This window comes from Erigeron canadensis, chromosome 7 (genome assembly GCF_010389155.1).
Source record: "Erigeron canadensis isolate Cc75 chromosome 7, C_canadensis_v1, whole genome shotgun sequence".
NCBI classification, from domain to species: Eukaryota; Viridiplantae; Streptophyta; class Magnoliopsida; order Asterales; family Asteraceae; genus Erigeron; species Erigeron canadensis.
Window position 1 is genome coordinate 2,741,187 of NC_057767.1, and position 16,759 is coordinate 2,757,945.

The following is a 16,759-nucleotide window of genomic DNA, read 5'->3' on the forward strand; positions in this document are numbered from 1 at the left end:
AACAAAACGAAGACCTCGAAATGGAGACTCCATAACGTACACAATAACGTGTCCATTCTTGGACATCTCACTTTTCCATGCAATGTATTCTTTTTTCAAGAAAAAGTGGATGAAAGAAAACCATACTGCTATTGACTTCGACTGTTCAAAAGCCACATTCTAATATTTTTTTCATAAATTTTGGACGTGACTAATTTATAAGGAAACGAAATCAAGAGGATTATTTTCTTTGTGGGCTGCACTTGGTTTGCAACATACATATAAAAAAAATATAAAAAATTAAGGCCCATCATAATTTGGCAGACCCAAAACTTAGCAATGTATAGTTTCTTTGGTGGCATAAGCCAATAGATTGGACACTAAGTCACGAACGGAAAAGGGAGCGAAACAGCAAACACAAGTTTGAGCAGATGGAACAGTTCGAGGAGATGGAAGAAGAATTGTCTGTGCACATGGAACATGTATTTCTCCCATCATATACTATTTTCGGCTAAACTTTTTGTTATATCTTTCTATGAATAATTTTTGTTAATAATGTTTGGCAAACCTTTTAGCTATTTGTATTGTTTATTAGTGATTTATGCAAGCAGCAAATTTTTTTGTTTAACTAAAAGTTTATATAAATTAATGTAAGACAATTTATCTGACAATGAGCCCAAATAGATTTGGGATTAAGACAAATTGTTTAATAAACATAAAATCGTTCCTAAAATTGTTTATTTAAACTTAAACAAAGTATGTCTATTTGATCATACCCAATTATCCACCATCCGGAAGGGGTATGTTTTTTATTATTGTCTACAATTTTTAATTTAGTTTTTTTTTTCTCGGCACCTTATTTATATTTGTTCTAATATTAGATTTTTTTTTTATTTTCAAAACCAATCGAAGTTACAACCACATATATTATTTGTGGGAATGATATTCACCTCTAACATAAAGTAATTTGGTTTATTTTGGATCGGTATTTCAACTAACAATTTAGCAAAACACATTAAATTAAAGGGATAATATATATATGCCTTTAGCAAGAAAACAAATTTCTGAAAAAAATTATATTTCTGGTCTTCAAGTTAACAACTTAACAAGTAAGTAAATTAAATATTAAATAAAGGACCGTTTACAAAAACACTCATTAGTCCAAGGGGCCTATTTGTTTCCCAATCCAATTCCAAAATCTAAAAAAAATAAATACACACACACAGTGGAACTCATCGATCTCCAGCAATTGCGAAACTTGATCTTCGTACACAAACTGTGATCACACCTGCGGTTTGTGTGCAAAGTAGGTTATCATTTCACCAGATCTCATTTATATATATATATATATATATGTATTTGTATGTATATATTCATCATTATCATTATTCTTGTGTGTGTGTATATATATATTAGTTTTTACAGTTTGAGTTATATATCTGAATGAATGATGATGATTATGATCAGGTAACTGATAAGGAAATGAGTAGCGCCACACGAACCGGTGTTCCGAATACAGACGCTGTATCTAGAGGCTATAACTTTGTATCTAATTGGGAACAGGTTCTCTTATTTTTTTCATATCTCTCTCTATGTATCTATATACTATATTATATATTATAAAGCAAATTCACTTTTCAACTTTTAACATTCAATTCAACAATAGACACATATTAATGCATAATGTACCATACATCAATGCATACAACTTTCTCTCTTCTCCATAAATCATTTTATTCCTCTAATTCTTTCAAAATCTTTTATCTTAAAAACTGTACATCGATAAAATATAAAAATTATATGGGTGTTCTTAAAATTTCATGCTCTTTCATTAGAGATGTCATTCGAGATACTTTCGACGAATTTTTAAATCCGAGTGTGGAGCCCGTACGACTAAGGCATTTGACTATGACACTCTATGACATATAACCTCCTATGACCTATCACACTTTATGACCTATCACCCTCATCATTTTACCGCCGCAACGCACGGGTACTTGCTCTCGTAGGGACTCCTTATTTTAGGGACCGTTAGGGACTCCTTCTCCGGCCACCACCACCATCATCTCTGACCACCACCACCACCACCATGATCATCTCCGACCACCACCATGATCCTCCGGCGAGGTCGACCATCTCCGGCGAGACTTACACATGTGTAAGTAACTTACACATGTTTTAAGTACAATTTTTTTTAGGTAGATCACCCATCACCGGTCACCCCTATGACCTATCACCCTCAATGACCTATCACTCCCACCAACTTTGGTTTATGAATATCCTTAAGGGCGAAGCCCACTCCGAATCATAATTTTTATTCAACTTACACAGTTGTACTTACTTACACATGTGTAAGTCTCGCCGGAGATGAATATGGCCAGAGATGTCGCTGGAGATGATCAGTGGTGATTAGATCTGATGAAAATGGACGGTCTAAATCGAGACCCTAACAGTCCCTAAAATAAGGAGTCCTTAATCTAACCCACCCCTATATATGTATGTATATGTATAGAAATTGGCATTGGTTGGTGAAACTTGAAGATTATTTGTGAAGTTGAACAGTTTAATGCTATAGAGAATAGGATATCAAAGTTAAAGTTTATCGATCTTGATATTACTATAGTTTAACGGTTTGTAGTATGTGTGTGATGGGTTTGATTCATGTAAAAACACCGAGAGAATAAGAACCGTAAGAACAGATACTGTACAGTTTAATGAAATGATTTCTATATCTTTATGCCATTTAATACAAATAGAGTATTGTGTTTGGAAAATTTTGTATGTTTTAGCTTAAGTCAAAACTTTCAAAGACTATTTTTTCTGGCTTAAAGTCTTTAGGGAGATATGTAATGCTGTGAGTGGTAAACCCTAAGAAATTTAGTTTTGATGAAACTTAAGAGTTATAACGTCAATGATATTTTTATTTGGAAGTTGAAAGGCGGAAGCTGCAGAATGTTTGAAAAACATTTGAATGATTGGGTCATGGTGATGGAATGTATAATTAAAGGCAATGGATTCCAACGAGTCAAATACAAAGGGGATGTTATCAGAAATGTTATGTAACAACTAACAACTTCTGGGTGCTCTAGTGTTGGTGGTTTAACTTATATAAACGACTGCTAAAGATTTGTCTAAGAGTTTAAAGGCTAGGGGAAATAAAGATGTTTGGTCCCGTGGTTAAAACTGAAGGATCTGGTACAAATATGAGGCAGTCTAGGAAATATGAACAGAGAAATAAGATAACGAACAACATACGACTGATGCGAGCCACTCGATGTATATTGTGTTGGAAGTTAACCATTGACATAGTTAAAAACATAGACTTAGGCAGATTATATTAGTATGTAATCAGAATGTAGTGTTATGTAATTAGATCAAACTTGAAAAGTTGCAATGGTTGGTAAATAGACAAAATTGTAGGAAAGGGTGATGATTACACCAAACACCACCACTAAAGTATACAATGGTTCACTTGTAACCATTCAACTAGTATATATAGGATCATATGTGGAAGACATATAGTAAGTATGTAATAACAGCTATTCATTCAACATACAAAAGTAAATACATATTACATGTTCTTGATCCTACTGGGACCAACATGTTAAAGATGATAATTGGTGATGGCGTAGGGGCGAGAAAATAAGGTTTTTGTTAGTTCATTACTAATGTCCACAAGACTGATGTAAGGATACTTTCTGAGAGGTTTTGGTCATTAACCAGAAATAAAGTAAGTGATGGCGTAGGGGCGAGAAAATAAGGTTTTTGTTAGTTCATTACTAATGTCCACAAGACTGATGTAAGGATACTTTCTGAGAGGTTTTGGTCATTAACCAGAAATAAAGTAAGTGATTATTTCTAGTGGTTTGGGTTTGTGCATTTTCAATTATAAACCAACCTACGTAGTAACCAAATAAGTGAAGAGCAGAGATGTAGTTACATACATGTTAGTGTGACATGGCATTTTGCTTTAGATAAGTTCATGCTACCCGCAAGAATAGTGTGTTATTTTAGGCGGGTGGTTAACCAGTGCTTGTTTTATTGGATAGAATGCTCCATTGACTGAGCAACAAGCAGCAGCTATTAAAGCACTATCTGATGCAATTGTGGAGCGGCCATTTCCTTCCAAGTTGGTGAGATCTTGTTTGTACATGACACTTACTTGAATGCATATTATGTCTATGGTATAATATGTTGATATAATCAATACTTTGATTTACAGTCGCAGGAAAGTATTGCACAAGAAAATCATGGTTTATCTATTTCTACAAAGCCTGGGACTGTGGAAGAATCTGGAGAAATAGATGGTGTTTTGGTCAATACAAACCAGGTATGGCCCATTGTGTCTACTCCCATTTATGTTATCCAAGTTTCATGCTGAATGCAACTCTCTATCTGTGTATATGCTTCTCATCATATGTATACTTTATTTGGGAGGAATCCTTGAAAGCGTAATGATTGATTATTGTGAGTCGTGCTCTGGGATGCTTACATATGTCTATAGGTGTGGGTCCTTGGTGTCTGCTATATTGTTTAAGAGGAGCTTACATTTGATAGAAGACTTTCATGTGAACCAAAGTTAGATTGATGAACAAGCTCTTCAGATCTGGAAATATAAGCTTTCTTAGCCTAGCTTTGTTGATCTAAAATATAAAATCTTGCTATGCTTAAGAGTGCATTGAAGTAGCTGGTGGCAAACGACATGCTATAGTGGCCTCGAAATATGCGTTTTATGAAGCTAAGAATAAGTACAGTAGACAAACTGACAAAGGCCTGGCTATTTAAGACCTGAGTTTGCCCAAGTTACGAAGCTGATCAAGCTTCATGTCTTCTTTCTCCCTTTTCTTCATTTTTTGTGTGATTTAGTTTGGTCTATGCGTTTAAGTTTTCAAGTATCCAAACCTAGGTGATATCGACACCAAAATTTGTTATAGTAGTAATGTGAGATCAAAATTGTAAGCTTTCATCATCTTTAATCTAAAGTATAGAAAGCTCGCAGAATGGCAGATACTGTTTGTAAATTGAATGTTAGGGTACTTTATTGAAGACTTAATGAATGGCTAATTGACCTTTATACAGTTTTACAAATGGTTTACAGATCTTGAAGCAGCAATGAAATCAGAGGTTAGTAGCATTTTCTCTTCTTTTCTTTTTTATCTTGGGGCAATCCTGGTTATCACTTAGGAATCTGATTTAAGTTATATCATAGACAGAAGAGAAGTATCAGCAATACGTTACCAGGTTAACCGAGAGGATACAAATATGTGATGGTATTCTTCAGCAGGTATACTTTCCCGTAACTTTGTCACGTCTTCAGTTTTCCATGTAAAAACTCATGGTTGCAAATTTCGGCCATATCGGCCGATATATCGGTGATATATCGGATATCGGCCTTCAACTGATACGATATATGGGTTATCGGCTGAACTTATCGTTTCGGTCAAATGTTGGTCAATATCGGTCATTATCAGTCAAAAAAGTTGACTTTTTTTTTCTTTTTTTTATTTTTATAAACCAAAAATAGGGTTTCTGACTTTAAGTTTAAAAGGTATGTAAAATTTGCTTCATAACATAGTAATTAAGATTAAAGGTATGTAAAGTTATGTCAAATTGTATATATTGTTAGTATATATATATATATATAGATGAATTCCTTCACAATTTAGGGTATCCGATATATCGCATATCGGGGGTTGGCCGATACGATACCGAAACCGATATTTACAACCTTGTAAAAACTCACTTTAGTTTTTTTTTCTAGGATACTATAGTAGACTCTCAACTTAACCACTACACTTTTCAGGTGGATGAAACCCTTGATTTGTTCAACGAATTACAAATGCAGCATGAAGTAGTTGCAACAAAAACCAAAACCCTTCATGATGCATGCGACCGATTGGTGGGTCCAGCTTGGTTTCACCTTGAAGCTTGTTTTAACGTTTTCTTTTTCATGTTTACGTGTTATAATGCAAAGTTATGGTGATACACTGATATCTGTTAAAACACATTTGAGCTTTAACTATTTCATTTTATAAGTAATATCAATTCTGATCGGCATATAACTTACTTTACTCACATCTGAGATTTAGGGTAATCAGTTCGTTCTGTATTGCAGGTAATCGAGAAGCAAAGATTGATTGAGTTTGCAGACTCTCTTCGCAGTAAACTCAATTATTTTGATGAACTAGAAAATGTAAGTTCAGTTTTACGGATCAAAGTTTGCGTCTTGTAACTGTCAACCTAGGTCTAAAAAACCCTTTGGGAGTCAAGTAGTTTCTTTACATGCCAAAAGGACAATAATTGTTTCACATTCTTATGCTTTTCTTTAATCATTTCTTGTTAGAAGTTCATGATTCTATAATCTCATATGTTTATTTAAATTTTCTATAGAGCATTTTTGTCATGTGCAACATATGATTAGCTTGAAACTGGTATTTTAAACAAGTATGGTGCAACTTTATTAAAATTCGGGAACAGTCTCTTGATACTAATTTAGTTGGCATGATTTGGTATTCTCCAAAGCAGTCCTTCATACAATTTTGTAAGGGGTGAGTGGGTGACTAGTACCTAAGTGAGGTGTTTAGGATTGGTAGCTGTAAATTGAAGTGCACAAGAAGACAAGAGTTGAATAGGATACTAATCACTTGAGCACAAGCACCCTAGTAATCTGGACATAGACAGCAGCTGTTGGAGATTCTTGTTCCTGTTAATGACCCTTGAATATCGGACCATTTTAATTATATATATATATATATTTAAGGCTGTCTGGCACCTAAGGTTAGATGTGGAACCCCTCACATACTAATTTTTTAATATCCCCCCCCCCCCCCCCCCCCCCCCCCAAAAAAAAAAAAAAAAAAAATTTATGGATTAAAAAATACATATGTGAGTGTTCCACACCTAAGCTTAGGTACCTAACAACCTTATATAATCATCCCCATATATATATATATACATATATATATTATAGCCTACATTAACTAGTTTCTACTACTGGCTTTGTTAAGGTCAGTCTTTACAAATTGTTGTTCTGATGGTTCATGTATTGGTATACTATGTGTGTGCAGGTGGCTACAAGCTTTCATTCTTCAAATACAAATGTCACAAGCGAAAACTTTCTTACGCAGCTTAAAAAGCTTGATGAGTGCATCTCGTAAGTAAATTGCTTATGATACCAGGTCTTATGCATAAGCTTGTAAATCTTAGCTGATTCGATACCCCTCCTTCCCTTTCCCCTTTCAATGCAAATTCTAGGCTCTTTGATTAGGTGAACACTGTTCTGCTGGAAACTATAATTTGAACTTCTGTATAGCATTGAACCAATGAACTTCCCTTCATCACATGTTTATTGTACTTAGTTCATGATCACTGTTCGTCTGTTCTTTTCATGTGTTAATCATTAGTATTGTGGGATACTCAGATATGTCGAAAACAATTCTCAATATGCGGAGTCCAGTGTTTATCTGGTCAAGTTTCGTCAGCTTCAAGTATGTAGCATATCATTCCTTTTGAATATTAAGTTATTCCCCAAGTTGGTTTTCCTTTATGATTGTACGATCAAAAGATTATAACGAGTTTATGAAATTACAGTCTCGGGCCCTAGGAATGATACGTGCTCATGTTCTTTCTGTACTCAAAAGTAGTACCTCTCAGGTAAACCATTTAATTCTATTGAAATGTTGATGCACTTATATTTTACTAGAATGGAAATGCTAACAGTAAATGTTTTTTTTTTTTTTTTGGCTCGCAGGTCCAAACAGCCCTGCGGGGTAGTGGTGGCAACAAAGCAGCTGTTTCTGAGGGTGTGGAGGCATCTATCATTTATGTTCGTTTTAAGGCAGCTGCAAGTGAGGTAATATCTTTCTTTCTATAGATTCTTTGTAGTAGCTCAAGAATTTATGTCGGCTTATGAACAAGGTTGTAGAACTCGTGGATCGGGATTGGATCGGCGAGGCGGGGAGACGGGATTTGAAAAATCGGGGAGATATCGGATTGGGTACTCTATAAACAAAACTTATAATTTATGAAATTATATGTAATAGAATATTAAAAATATCTACGAAACTTCTAACTTAAACATAATTGTCTCAAAACATTAACATAATTCTTTAAACTTAAACATAGAGGTAGGGGTGTTACCGAGCCGAGCTCGAGCTCGAGCTCGACAGGGCTCGAGCTCAGCTTGAAGAAAAACTGGTAGGCTCGAGCTCGGCTCGATAGTTCGACGAGCTTTCAGTATGTAGGCTCGAGCTCGACTCGGTATAGTAAAATATGGCTCGAGCTCGAAAAGCTCGAAAAAGGCCTGACCTTAGCTTGTTATGTCAATAAATATGGCTCGAGCTCAGCTCGAAACTCTAAAAGCTCGACGGGACTTGACTATTAAAGTATTATAAATACATATAAATAAATAATATATTAAAAGCTCGAAAAGCTCGATAAGTATTTGAGTCGAGCTATGTAAAGCTCGAGCTCAACTCGATAATTATTTCGAGTTTGATTTTGTGGCTCGGGCTCGAGCTCGAGTTCGATAATAGTTCGACTCGATCGAGTTGCTCGATAAAAGCTCGGCTCGTTGGCAGCCCTACATAGAGGTTTTGTTTAATTGGAAAAGGGTTTCTTTTAAAGACCTATAAAAAAAAACACTTTTGTTGACCTTGACCAAGTTTGACCGATCCTGGCCGATATTTGACCGTTATGACCAAGATTCCGATATTTGGCCGATATTCCATGCTTCACTAGACTTGGCCGATATTTGAGCCGATCCCACCCATTTCGTCTCCTTGAGAGGCCGATCCCAAGACCGATACCGAGATATCGGCCGATATCACTGATATTTACTTACAACACTGCTTATGAATCATATAATTTGTTTTTGTCGTTAGAAGAGTGGGATTGTTTAAGCTTCAGAATATTCTAAGAGTTTTGCTTATTAATCTGATGTTTGATATTGAATAAGGACAAGTCACAAGTGTAAGATATTATGCCAGAGAATGAGAACCTTCGAAGCCTGAAGTGCTAACATCTCCATTTAAGTGTCTAAAACTGTGAATCGGAGTAGTGTTTAACCAGTTACCTTCATAAACCACTTATAATGAACTGTGTTTTTGCATAAGAAATATATTTCTTGTGAACTTATGGTAGTACCATAAGGAAAGTAAGATGGCATACACTAACAAGTGGAGATCCTTAAGGTGGTTACGATCATCACTGCTCCCCCTGTATTATTGGCATAAGGATGAATAAGAGAGTCAGTTAGTATGATAATCAACTTCAAGTTTAATTAAATAGATGAATGAACCTAATAGTAGCTACTTATGCAGCTTAAACCGATACTAGAGGAAATCGAAAGAAGATCTTCAAGGAAAGAGTATGTTCAAATTCTTTCAGAATGTCACAGAATATACTGTGAACAGCGGCTATCTTTGGTGAGCTGATTTACGTTTATTTCTCACATCTTGTATATGTATAATAATATCGGTCCATGTATCAAGTTTTCTTTCTGATGCATTTGCAAATGTTCTTCTATATGTCATCTAGGTAAAAGGCATAGTATCGCAAAGGATTACAGAGTATTCCAAAAAGGAGACTTTACCTTCATTAACCAGATCTGGATGTGCGTACTTGATGCAGGTAATGCCTGGTTTTCTCTTATTAGCTATTAGTGTTTTGATTCAGGTAACCCTCATCTATATGTCACTTTTTTCATCTATTTTTACTTATTATCATATTGATGTATACAGTTGAAGGATTACTAAAAGATATTCCCTGGACAATGTTGTCTATTTCCATTACTTCTCGTGTATACTGAAGGGTAGTCAGCACGAATTTAACTTTTTTCTTGCCGTTTGCTTACCAATTCTTTGTTTCTAAATAATCTTTTACAGGTTTGTCAGCTGGAGCACCAACTGTTTGACCATTTCTTTCCATCAACCTCGGAGGATATCTCAAGTTTGGCTCCTTTAGTGTATCCTCTGTAAGTTCTGCTGCAGAACTTTTATTCCTGGCCTGTTTTATATTTGTCATCTTTTTCATTCTTAAAATGTCTATGGAATCTTTTATATCTGTTTTCTTACCTAATCGAATCAGGATAAAAGTCATAACAGAATATTGCTACGCTGACATCGTATTTAACAAATATTTGGTGACATATACTTTATATTTTGAATATTTTACTGTCTTCTGACAATCAGGCATTCGCAATGAACTTATGCTGTTGTCATCTAGGCCAATCAACAGTGCTATTTCAGCCTGAAATTTCACCTGTGATAACGCTTAAGAATATCTTTTGAAAATTTTTTTTAAGTTCAGATGTCTAATTAACCCGCATCATGTTATATCTTCTTATACTATTGAGCTCAAAGAAGTAATTAGCAATGGTGCTGTATGCAAAGGATCCATGCACATGTCTCTCATTTAGTTAACTGTTTTCCAGATGTACTTACTTGTACGATACACTGCGACCAAAGCTTATTCATGAAGCGAATTTAGATGTTCTTTGTGAACTTGTGGATATTCTTAAAATAGAAGTTATAGGAGAACATCTCAGCAGAAGAAGTGAATCTTTGGCCGGAATACGCCCTACACTGGACAGAATTCTGGCCGATATTCATGAAAGGTTAACCTTCCGTGCTCGAACACACATCCGTGATGAGGTATGTCATGTATTTAACTTACACGTTGCATTTTTCCTTAATCTCTTCTTACTTTTATTGATCTAACTTGCATGATACAGCCTACCTTTTTTATATTTCTGAGATAATTAAACTGAGAAACTGCAAAGAATTGTAGTACCCAGTGTTCCTTTAAACAACAAGTCTTTTTGGTTCCTCTAAAAACTAGTGGCTTCTCTTTAGAAAATCTTGATGTACAAACCTAAGCAATTGCACTATCTAAGCCTCTAGATGATTTGGCTGGCTGCTTCATTGCTTGAGCCTCAATGTAGAATTTGTTCTGCAGAATCTGTAATGCCATTGTAAGAAAACATTATTTACATCGAACATGATAAAGTGATAAACACCCAATGGAAGATTTTTAAGAGTTTTCTGCAGAAAAACCAATGATCCTGCCTCTAGATGATTTGGCTGGCTGCTTCATTGCTTGATCCTCAATGTAGAATTTGTTCTGCAGAATCTGTAGTGCCATTGTAAGAAAACATTATTTACATCGAACATGATAAAGTGATAAACACTCAATGGAAGATTTTTAAGAGTTTTCTGCGGAAAAATCAATGATCCTTTAGCGGATAGGCCCTCCTAACTTTCAGAAAATGACAGAAAAAGGCTTTCCTTTCTAAGAAAGTGACGATCTTTAAAGGACCAAACAAAGAATGTTACACTTAATACTATTTCTGAAACTGTACCATCTTGTGATTGGATGAGCAATTCTGCTAAATGAATACTCTTGTATGTCCATCTCAGATAGCAAATTATCTTCCACTGGATGAAGATCTAGATTACCCTGGAAAGCTGGAACAATTAGCTGAGACCAAATCTGATCATAGTACTGTAAGCTCTCAACTCAAATCTTCACTTTCTTGTTAGTTCTTTAATTGTATTTGTATCTTTTCCATTCTATTTTTTCAGTTTCTTTCATTAATGCCATTATTCTTGCTAAAGGGTCTTATCTCTTCTTTGTTCTCTATTTTTTATGTAATATGGATTGTATGGTTCATCTTTGACTATCCATTTTGTTGTGATTGTGTTTTATTGTCATGGGTTAGACAGCTAAATAAGTCACCTGGTTAGATAAGCAAAAGAGTTTACTTACTTTTGATGAAAGTAATTGTATCACAAAATCAAATATAAATTGATGTCAACATATAGTTTCTTATTGTCTATGATTGGGATCATATCTATATTTTAAATATATCTTATTCTTGATAAAGTTCTCTTTTAATAAAATGTGAGGTTTGTAAAATTAAAGATACGAATATATAGTATTTGAAATTTCTACAAATAAACAAAAGAAATAAAGAATGGGAGGAGAAGAGAGAAACAAAGTCAAAGTGAGAGGGGAAAGGGAGGGATGGTTGGTGTGGGAGGGTGTGATTGGTTAGAAAATAAGAATCTAAAGGGGTGGCTTTGGTCATGATTCATCATTTTGGATTATTTGTGTCACTGGTCAGATTGTGAGCCATTTATTACAGTCAAGGTTTATTTATTATGCCCTTCTTTGCAGGATGAAGAGTTAATTTGCATTTACCTATTTGTTCCATTTTAATATAGATGCTATTGTTTTTCTGCATTGTACATTCACCTTGCAGCTTGATCAGAGTGCAGATGTTTTCAAGACTTGGTACCCTCCACTGGAAAAAACTGTATCATGCCTTTCCAAATTATATAATTGTTTGGAGCAAGCAGTTTTTACTGGCTTGGCACAGGTATTAACAATCTCCTTCTAGACTTCTTAAGCTGTGCGTTATCGACATCCCATAAGTTTTCATCATTTCAATATATGTTATTTTTATTTAAGTTTCTTTTCTATCCTTCAGGAAGCAGTTGAGTTTTGCTCATTGTCCATTCAAGTAAGTGTATTGCGTTAATTTATATTTTTTATGCAGATACACATTTATTCAAATTTGCGATTTTTAAGTTTATGGTATAATTTCTGCAGAAAGCAAGCAAACTTGTTGCAAAAAGATCGTCACAAATGGATGGACAACTCTTTCTTATCAAGCATCTTCTTATCTTGAGAGAACAGGTCTTAACCTGTCACTCTTATCAATGTGCAATTAGTTTTTATTTTTACCACTAAGTTTGGGTACGTCTTATCAGATTGCACCTTTTGACATAGAATTCTCAGTCACACATAAGGAATTGGATTTCTCTCATTTGTTGGTTAGTATCCTTCTGAACATCTACTTTATCTGGACACTTCTTATCCATACATCCACTTTTATATTTCATTATTATAGCTCTCAGACCTAGTCACCTGCTTGTGTTTTGAATTTTTGTTTGTTTTATGCATACATATATTACTTCCTTTTAAAGTCAATTATATGGATAATGGTGATATGAAAAATGCACGCACCTCCTTTACCATTTGAAAGACTATTATATGCCTGATATCTTTTTTCTTATATACTACCGGCATAAGTATTCTGCATGTTAGGGATGCTTTATATTTTATCTGATTATTATGCATTCACATGCCTGTTCATTAGTTTATATAATCCAAGTATCTCTAAACACCAACTTCACTTTAATTTTTCTAGAGGAACCTCTAGTTTTTGGTGCATCAGGACTCCAGGAGTTTCAGTTGCCTATAGATATGATACATTATGCACTTAACTGGTAAACCGATGTTGTGAGTGGATATCTTAGCAATGAAGATAATAATTTTGTAACTAAATGTATGATTAGAGTTTCAGTTGCCTATAGATATGATACATTATGCACTTAACTGGTAAACCGATGTTGTGAGTGGATATCTTAGCAATGAAGATAATAATTTTGTAACTAAATGTATGATTTTTTTCATGATAAGATTTTTGATACATACCCAGCCCCTATGAAAGTTTATCAAAGCGAAAAATATCTAATGAAACCGGGTAAGCCCAAAGAAACTTGATGGAGCAGCTTTACATCACTTATGGGTCTGGATTTGACCCATTCAAACCTGATCCAGAGTATGGGGAGATAGAGGGGTTAGGATGGTATATAGTCTAGCAAATTTAAGATGAGGATGCTCAAAAGTTGGAGGGACATAAATGCTTCATCAAACCTCACCTTTAAATGTTCTTTTCTTGTGTCTAGTTTCTTTGTCTTGTTTTTGATGTTATTTTAATTAGCAAACTGGTATGTTTGTTGTTGAGATTTGCCTTCTCGAAAAGGCCTTATCATGTGTTTCTTTTCAGTTCCAGAGATCTAAGCCGTATATTTCCATTGTTTAATTTGGGAATTCTATCAACTTTACTGCAACAATGATGTCTTAAATTCTTTGAACAAGTGGTAGACAGCTCAAAGTTGCATATACAGTATTATCAACCTGGATGCCTGTTACATCCTTTAAAGTTCTTATGCTGTTTATATGTACCACAAGGAGGGTATGAAAACTTTTGCTTATTTATTTTTTTGTGCAGGAGCATCTTAGACGTATTCTTAGAGGTCAGACCTCGTTATTTGATTGGTCAAGATCTTCTTCTTTGGCTAGGACACTGTCCCCTCGAGTTTTGGAAAGTCAAATTGATGCAAAGAAGGTATCCAACTTATTAGTTGATTATTTCTACTTTACTATATAATTTGGGATTTCCAGTATGCATGCTTGTAAGAAGGTGAAGTATTTTATATTGCTTCTTGCATTTCTCCAACTTTTGCTTTTAAAATTTATTCCTTTTATCCTTTACATGCAGGAACTGGAGAAAAATCTTAAAACAACATGTGAGGAGTTTATCATGTCAGTCACCAAGTCAGTAGTAGATCCCATGCTTTCTTTTGTTGCAAAGGTTAGTTATCTTCACTTTTCGTCTGTCTTCAGGAGGGAAACAATTATACAACTCCCTTGCTAGTGCGCCAAGTCACTTATTAGCCAGATGTCCATGCGAATATGCCATTTTCGTCTCCTATGTCAACAAACCAAAGATGTGGATGTATTTATGAAACACTCATTGTTTTCATTATTTCTGTGAAGGTGACAACAGTCAGAGGTGCATTGTCATCTGGTGCTCAAAATCAGAAGCTAGAGTCACCTATGGGAAAAGCACTCAAGGATCAAGCCTTTGCTACACCGGATAAGGTTGCGGAAATTGTCCAGAAGGTATGCTAAGTTGCTTGTAACTTCAACTGTCCTGAGTAGGGCCTTGATAAGATGGTTGTCTAAGATCTCTAACTTTATATGATTGTAAACTTATACTTGATTGATACAGGTGAATGCAACTATGCAGAATGAGTTGCCAAGAGTGATGGAGAAAATGAAGCTTTATCTGCAAAATCCATCGACACGTGCAATACTTTTCAAACCAATCAAGTAAGATGTTATTCACATTCTCTCAAGTTCCTGTAAGAGTTGCAATGTAGAATGCGTGGACTTGAAATCATCAAAAGATTTATAAATGATTCAAGTGGATTATAAGTTAATCTCCACTAGATTAAAACTCTCCCCAGGGTGGCAAGGTGTATTTAAATGTTTACCATCTACTGAATCATTTTATTTACACACAAAACAAAATGAAAAGAGATTGTTTTTTCATTAGTCTTTGAAATCATGTTTAGTACATTAACTGGTACGAAATTTTATAAATTGAACAAAACAAGTGCTACAGGTCAACTCAGTCTGTGTGGAATACGGAATGAGATCCTCTAAAGTTAAATGCAACTTTACTAGTAATGTTGGAGGATTTTGACCCTTAGATTAAAATCAAGATTCAAAGAAGATTTTTATATCTTGACCCTTAATTTTAATTTAAAGGTAAGGATTTCTCCAACTTTACTAGTAAAGCTGATTCCAACTTCTGAGCATCCTCATCCGTGGAATACCTATTTCAACCTCACTTCTAGTAGGGCAGGCTGTATCAGAAATTGTGAATTGTGTGGCTTATTTAATTTTTTTAATTTTCTTTTGTATGCAACATTTTTCATTTTTCCATGCTCTGCTTTTTTGGAGATTTCAAGCTAATCTTATTTGTCCCCTAGTGTCACTAAAATATATTAAGATATTTATTTGGGTCTACAAGATGCTTCTCGAGCATTTGATATCAAACTTGGAAATGGAATACTGTATTCAAGTATCTTATATAGTTTGTGATGATGCAGGACAAATATCATAGAAGCCCATGAACAAGTACAGTCATTGCTAAAAAAGGAGTACTCTCAGGAGGAGATGAACAACATAAATATGATAGCTATGCAAGACCTGCAAGCACAGCTCGACAACCTCGTATAGGTTTTGATAATATTGCAAATGTTATAATAGAAATACCGAAAAACTTAAAAGTTTACATGAAATTCGATAGAACATATAAGATGGTGTATGATTTGTTAGGCTTCGTACATCATCTGATTTTTTGTTTGTGATGTTTATTAGGTTATGGGCTATTTCCCTTTGATGGTTTGTTGGAATGAACAAATATTTTCCAGTGATTGCGGATAACTTTAGCTTTCATTTATCTTTTGATTGTGGACATCGCGGAAGATATGATCTTATTATTATCTAAATAAATACAGATTAAAAGTATGTTACTAGAGTTAATTGAAAATATGCATCATCAACTAAATTTGTCAAGAATTTTGTTTTCGATACTCGAAGAAAGTTGTCGATTGATTACATACTTTAACTTACGTATTTAACTTATATTCATTAATTCCTAAATCTTCCATGTCTGTTTCTCTGTAAAATTATTAATTGATTTCTGAATACATCAGTGATTGTAAGTTTGTAACATATACAGATAGTTGTGTGTGTTACACTCTGTGAGTGAATAGTATTGATTCCATTGACGTTGAATTAGACATTCAAACTTAAAATTCTCGAGAAAACCTCAATATGTTTAATTTAACGGCCAACTTTGATGATCATTTACAATTGATACGCTATTGAAAGCAAAATGTAAAACTAAAGGTATAAACAAACCTAAGCTAGAAGGGGACCAAAGTACATTACAAGATTGCAAATTTGCAAGTGAAGATGATAATATGAGAAAGGTTGGAATCTTTGTGTCGGGATTTGAGTTGATTTGTCATGTTTATTTCATCATGATGCGTATAATTAAAATTTGTAACCATGAACAAATTAAGAAAAAGACCAAGACACTTAGGGGCAAGGGTGTAGTGTCACAAAATTGATA

At 34.5% G+C, this 16,759-nt stretch overlaps 1 protein-coding gene across 2 annotated transcripts; it reads left to right on the forward strand.

The window, feature by feature from the left end:
- Window positions 1-1,447: 1,447 nt before the first annotated feature.
- LOC122608279 (conserved oligomeric Golgi complex subunit 3) lies at window positions 1,448-16,081 on the forward strand. Of its 2 annotated transcripts, none has more exons than XM_043781365.1 (25): window positions 1,448-1,542; window positions 4,029-4,112; window positions 4,202-4,309; window positions 5,059-5,103; window positions 5,189-5,263; window positions 5,783-5,878; window positions 6,095-6,172; window positions 7,047-7,132; window positions 7,400-7,466; window positions 7,570-7,632; window positions 7,730-7,831; window positions 9,300-9,404; window positions 9,517-9,609; window positions 9,864-9,952; window positions 10,412-10,631; window positions 11,397-11,483; window positions 12,242-12,358; window positions 12,470-12,502; window positions 12,592-12,678; window positions 12,753-12,815; window positions 14,060-14,176; window positions 14,330-14,422; window positions 14,608-14,733; window positions 14,843-14,943; window positions 15,729-16,081. In XM_043781365.1, exons 1-25 carry the CDS (start codon window positions 1,462-1,464, stop codon window positions 15,856-15,858), a joined length of 2,346 nt encoding a protein of 781 aa, XP_043637300.1. In that variant the 5' UTR covers window positions 1,448-1,461; the 3' UTR covers window positions 15,859-16,081. The 2 variants fall into 2 exon arrangements, with proteins under 2 accessions (XP_043637300.1, XP_043637301.1); XM_043781366.1 differs by having other exon boundaries at window positions 12,251-12,358.
- Window positions 16,082-16,759: the final 678 nt, after the last annotated feature.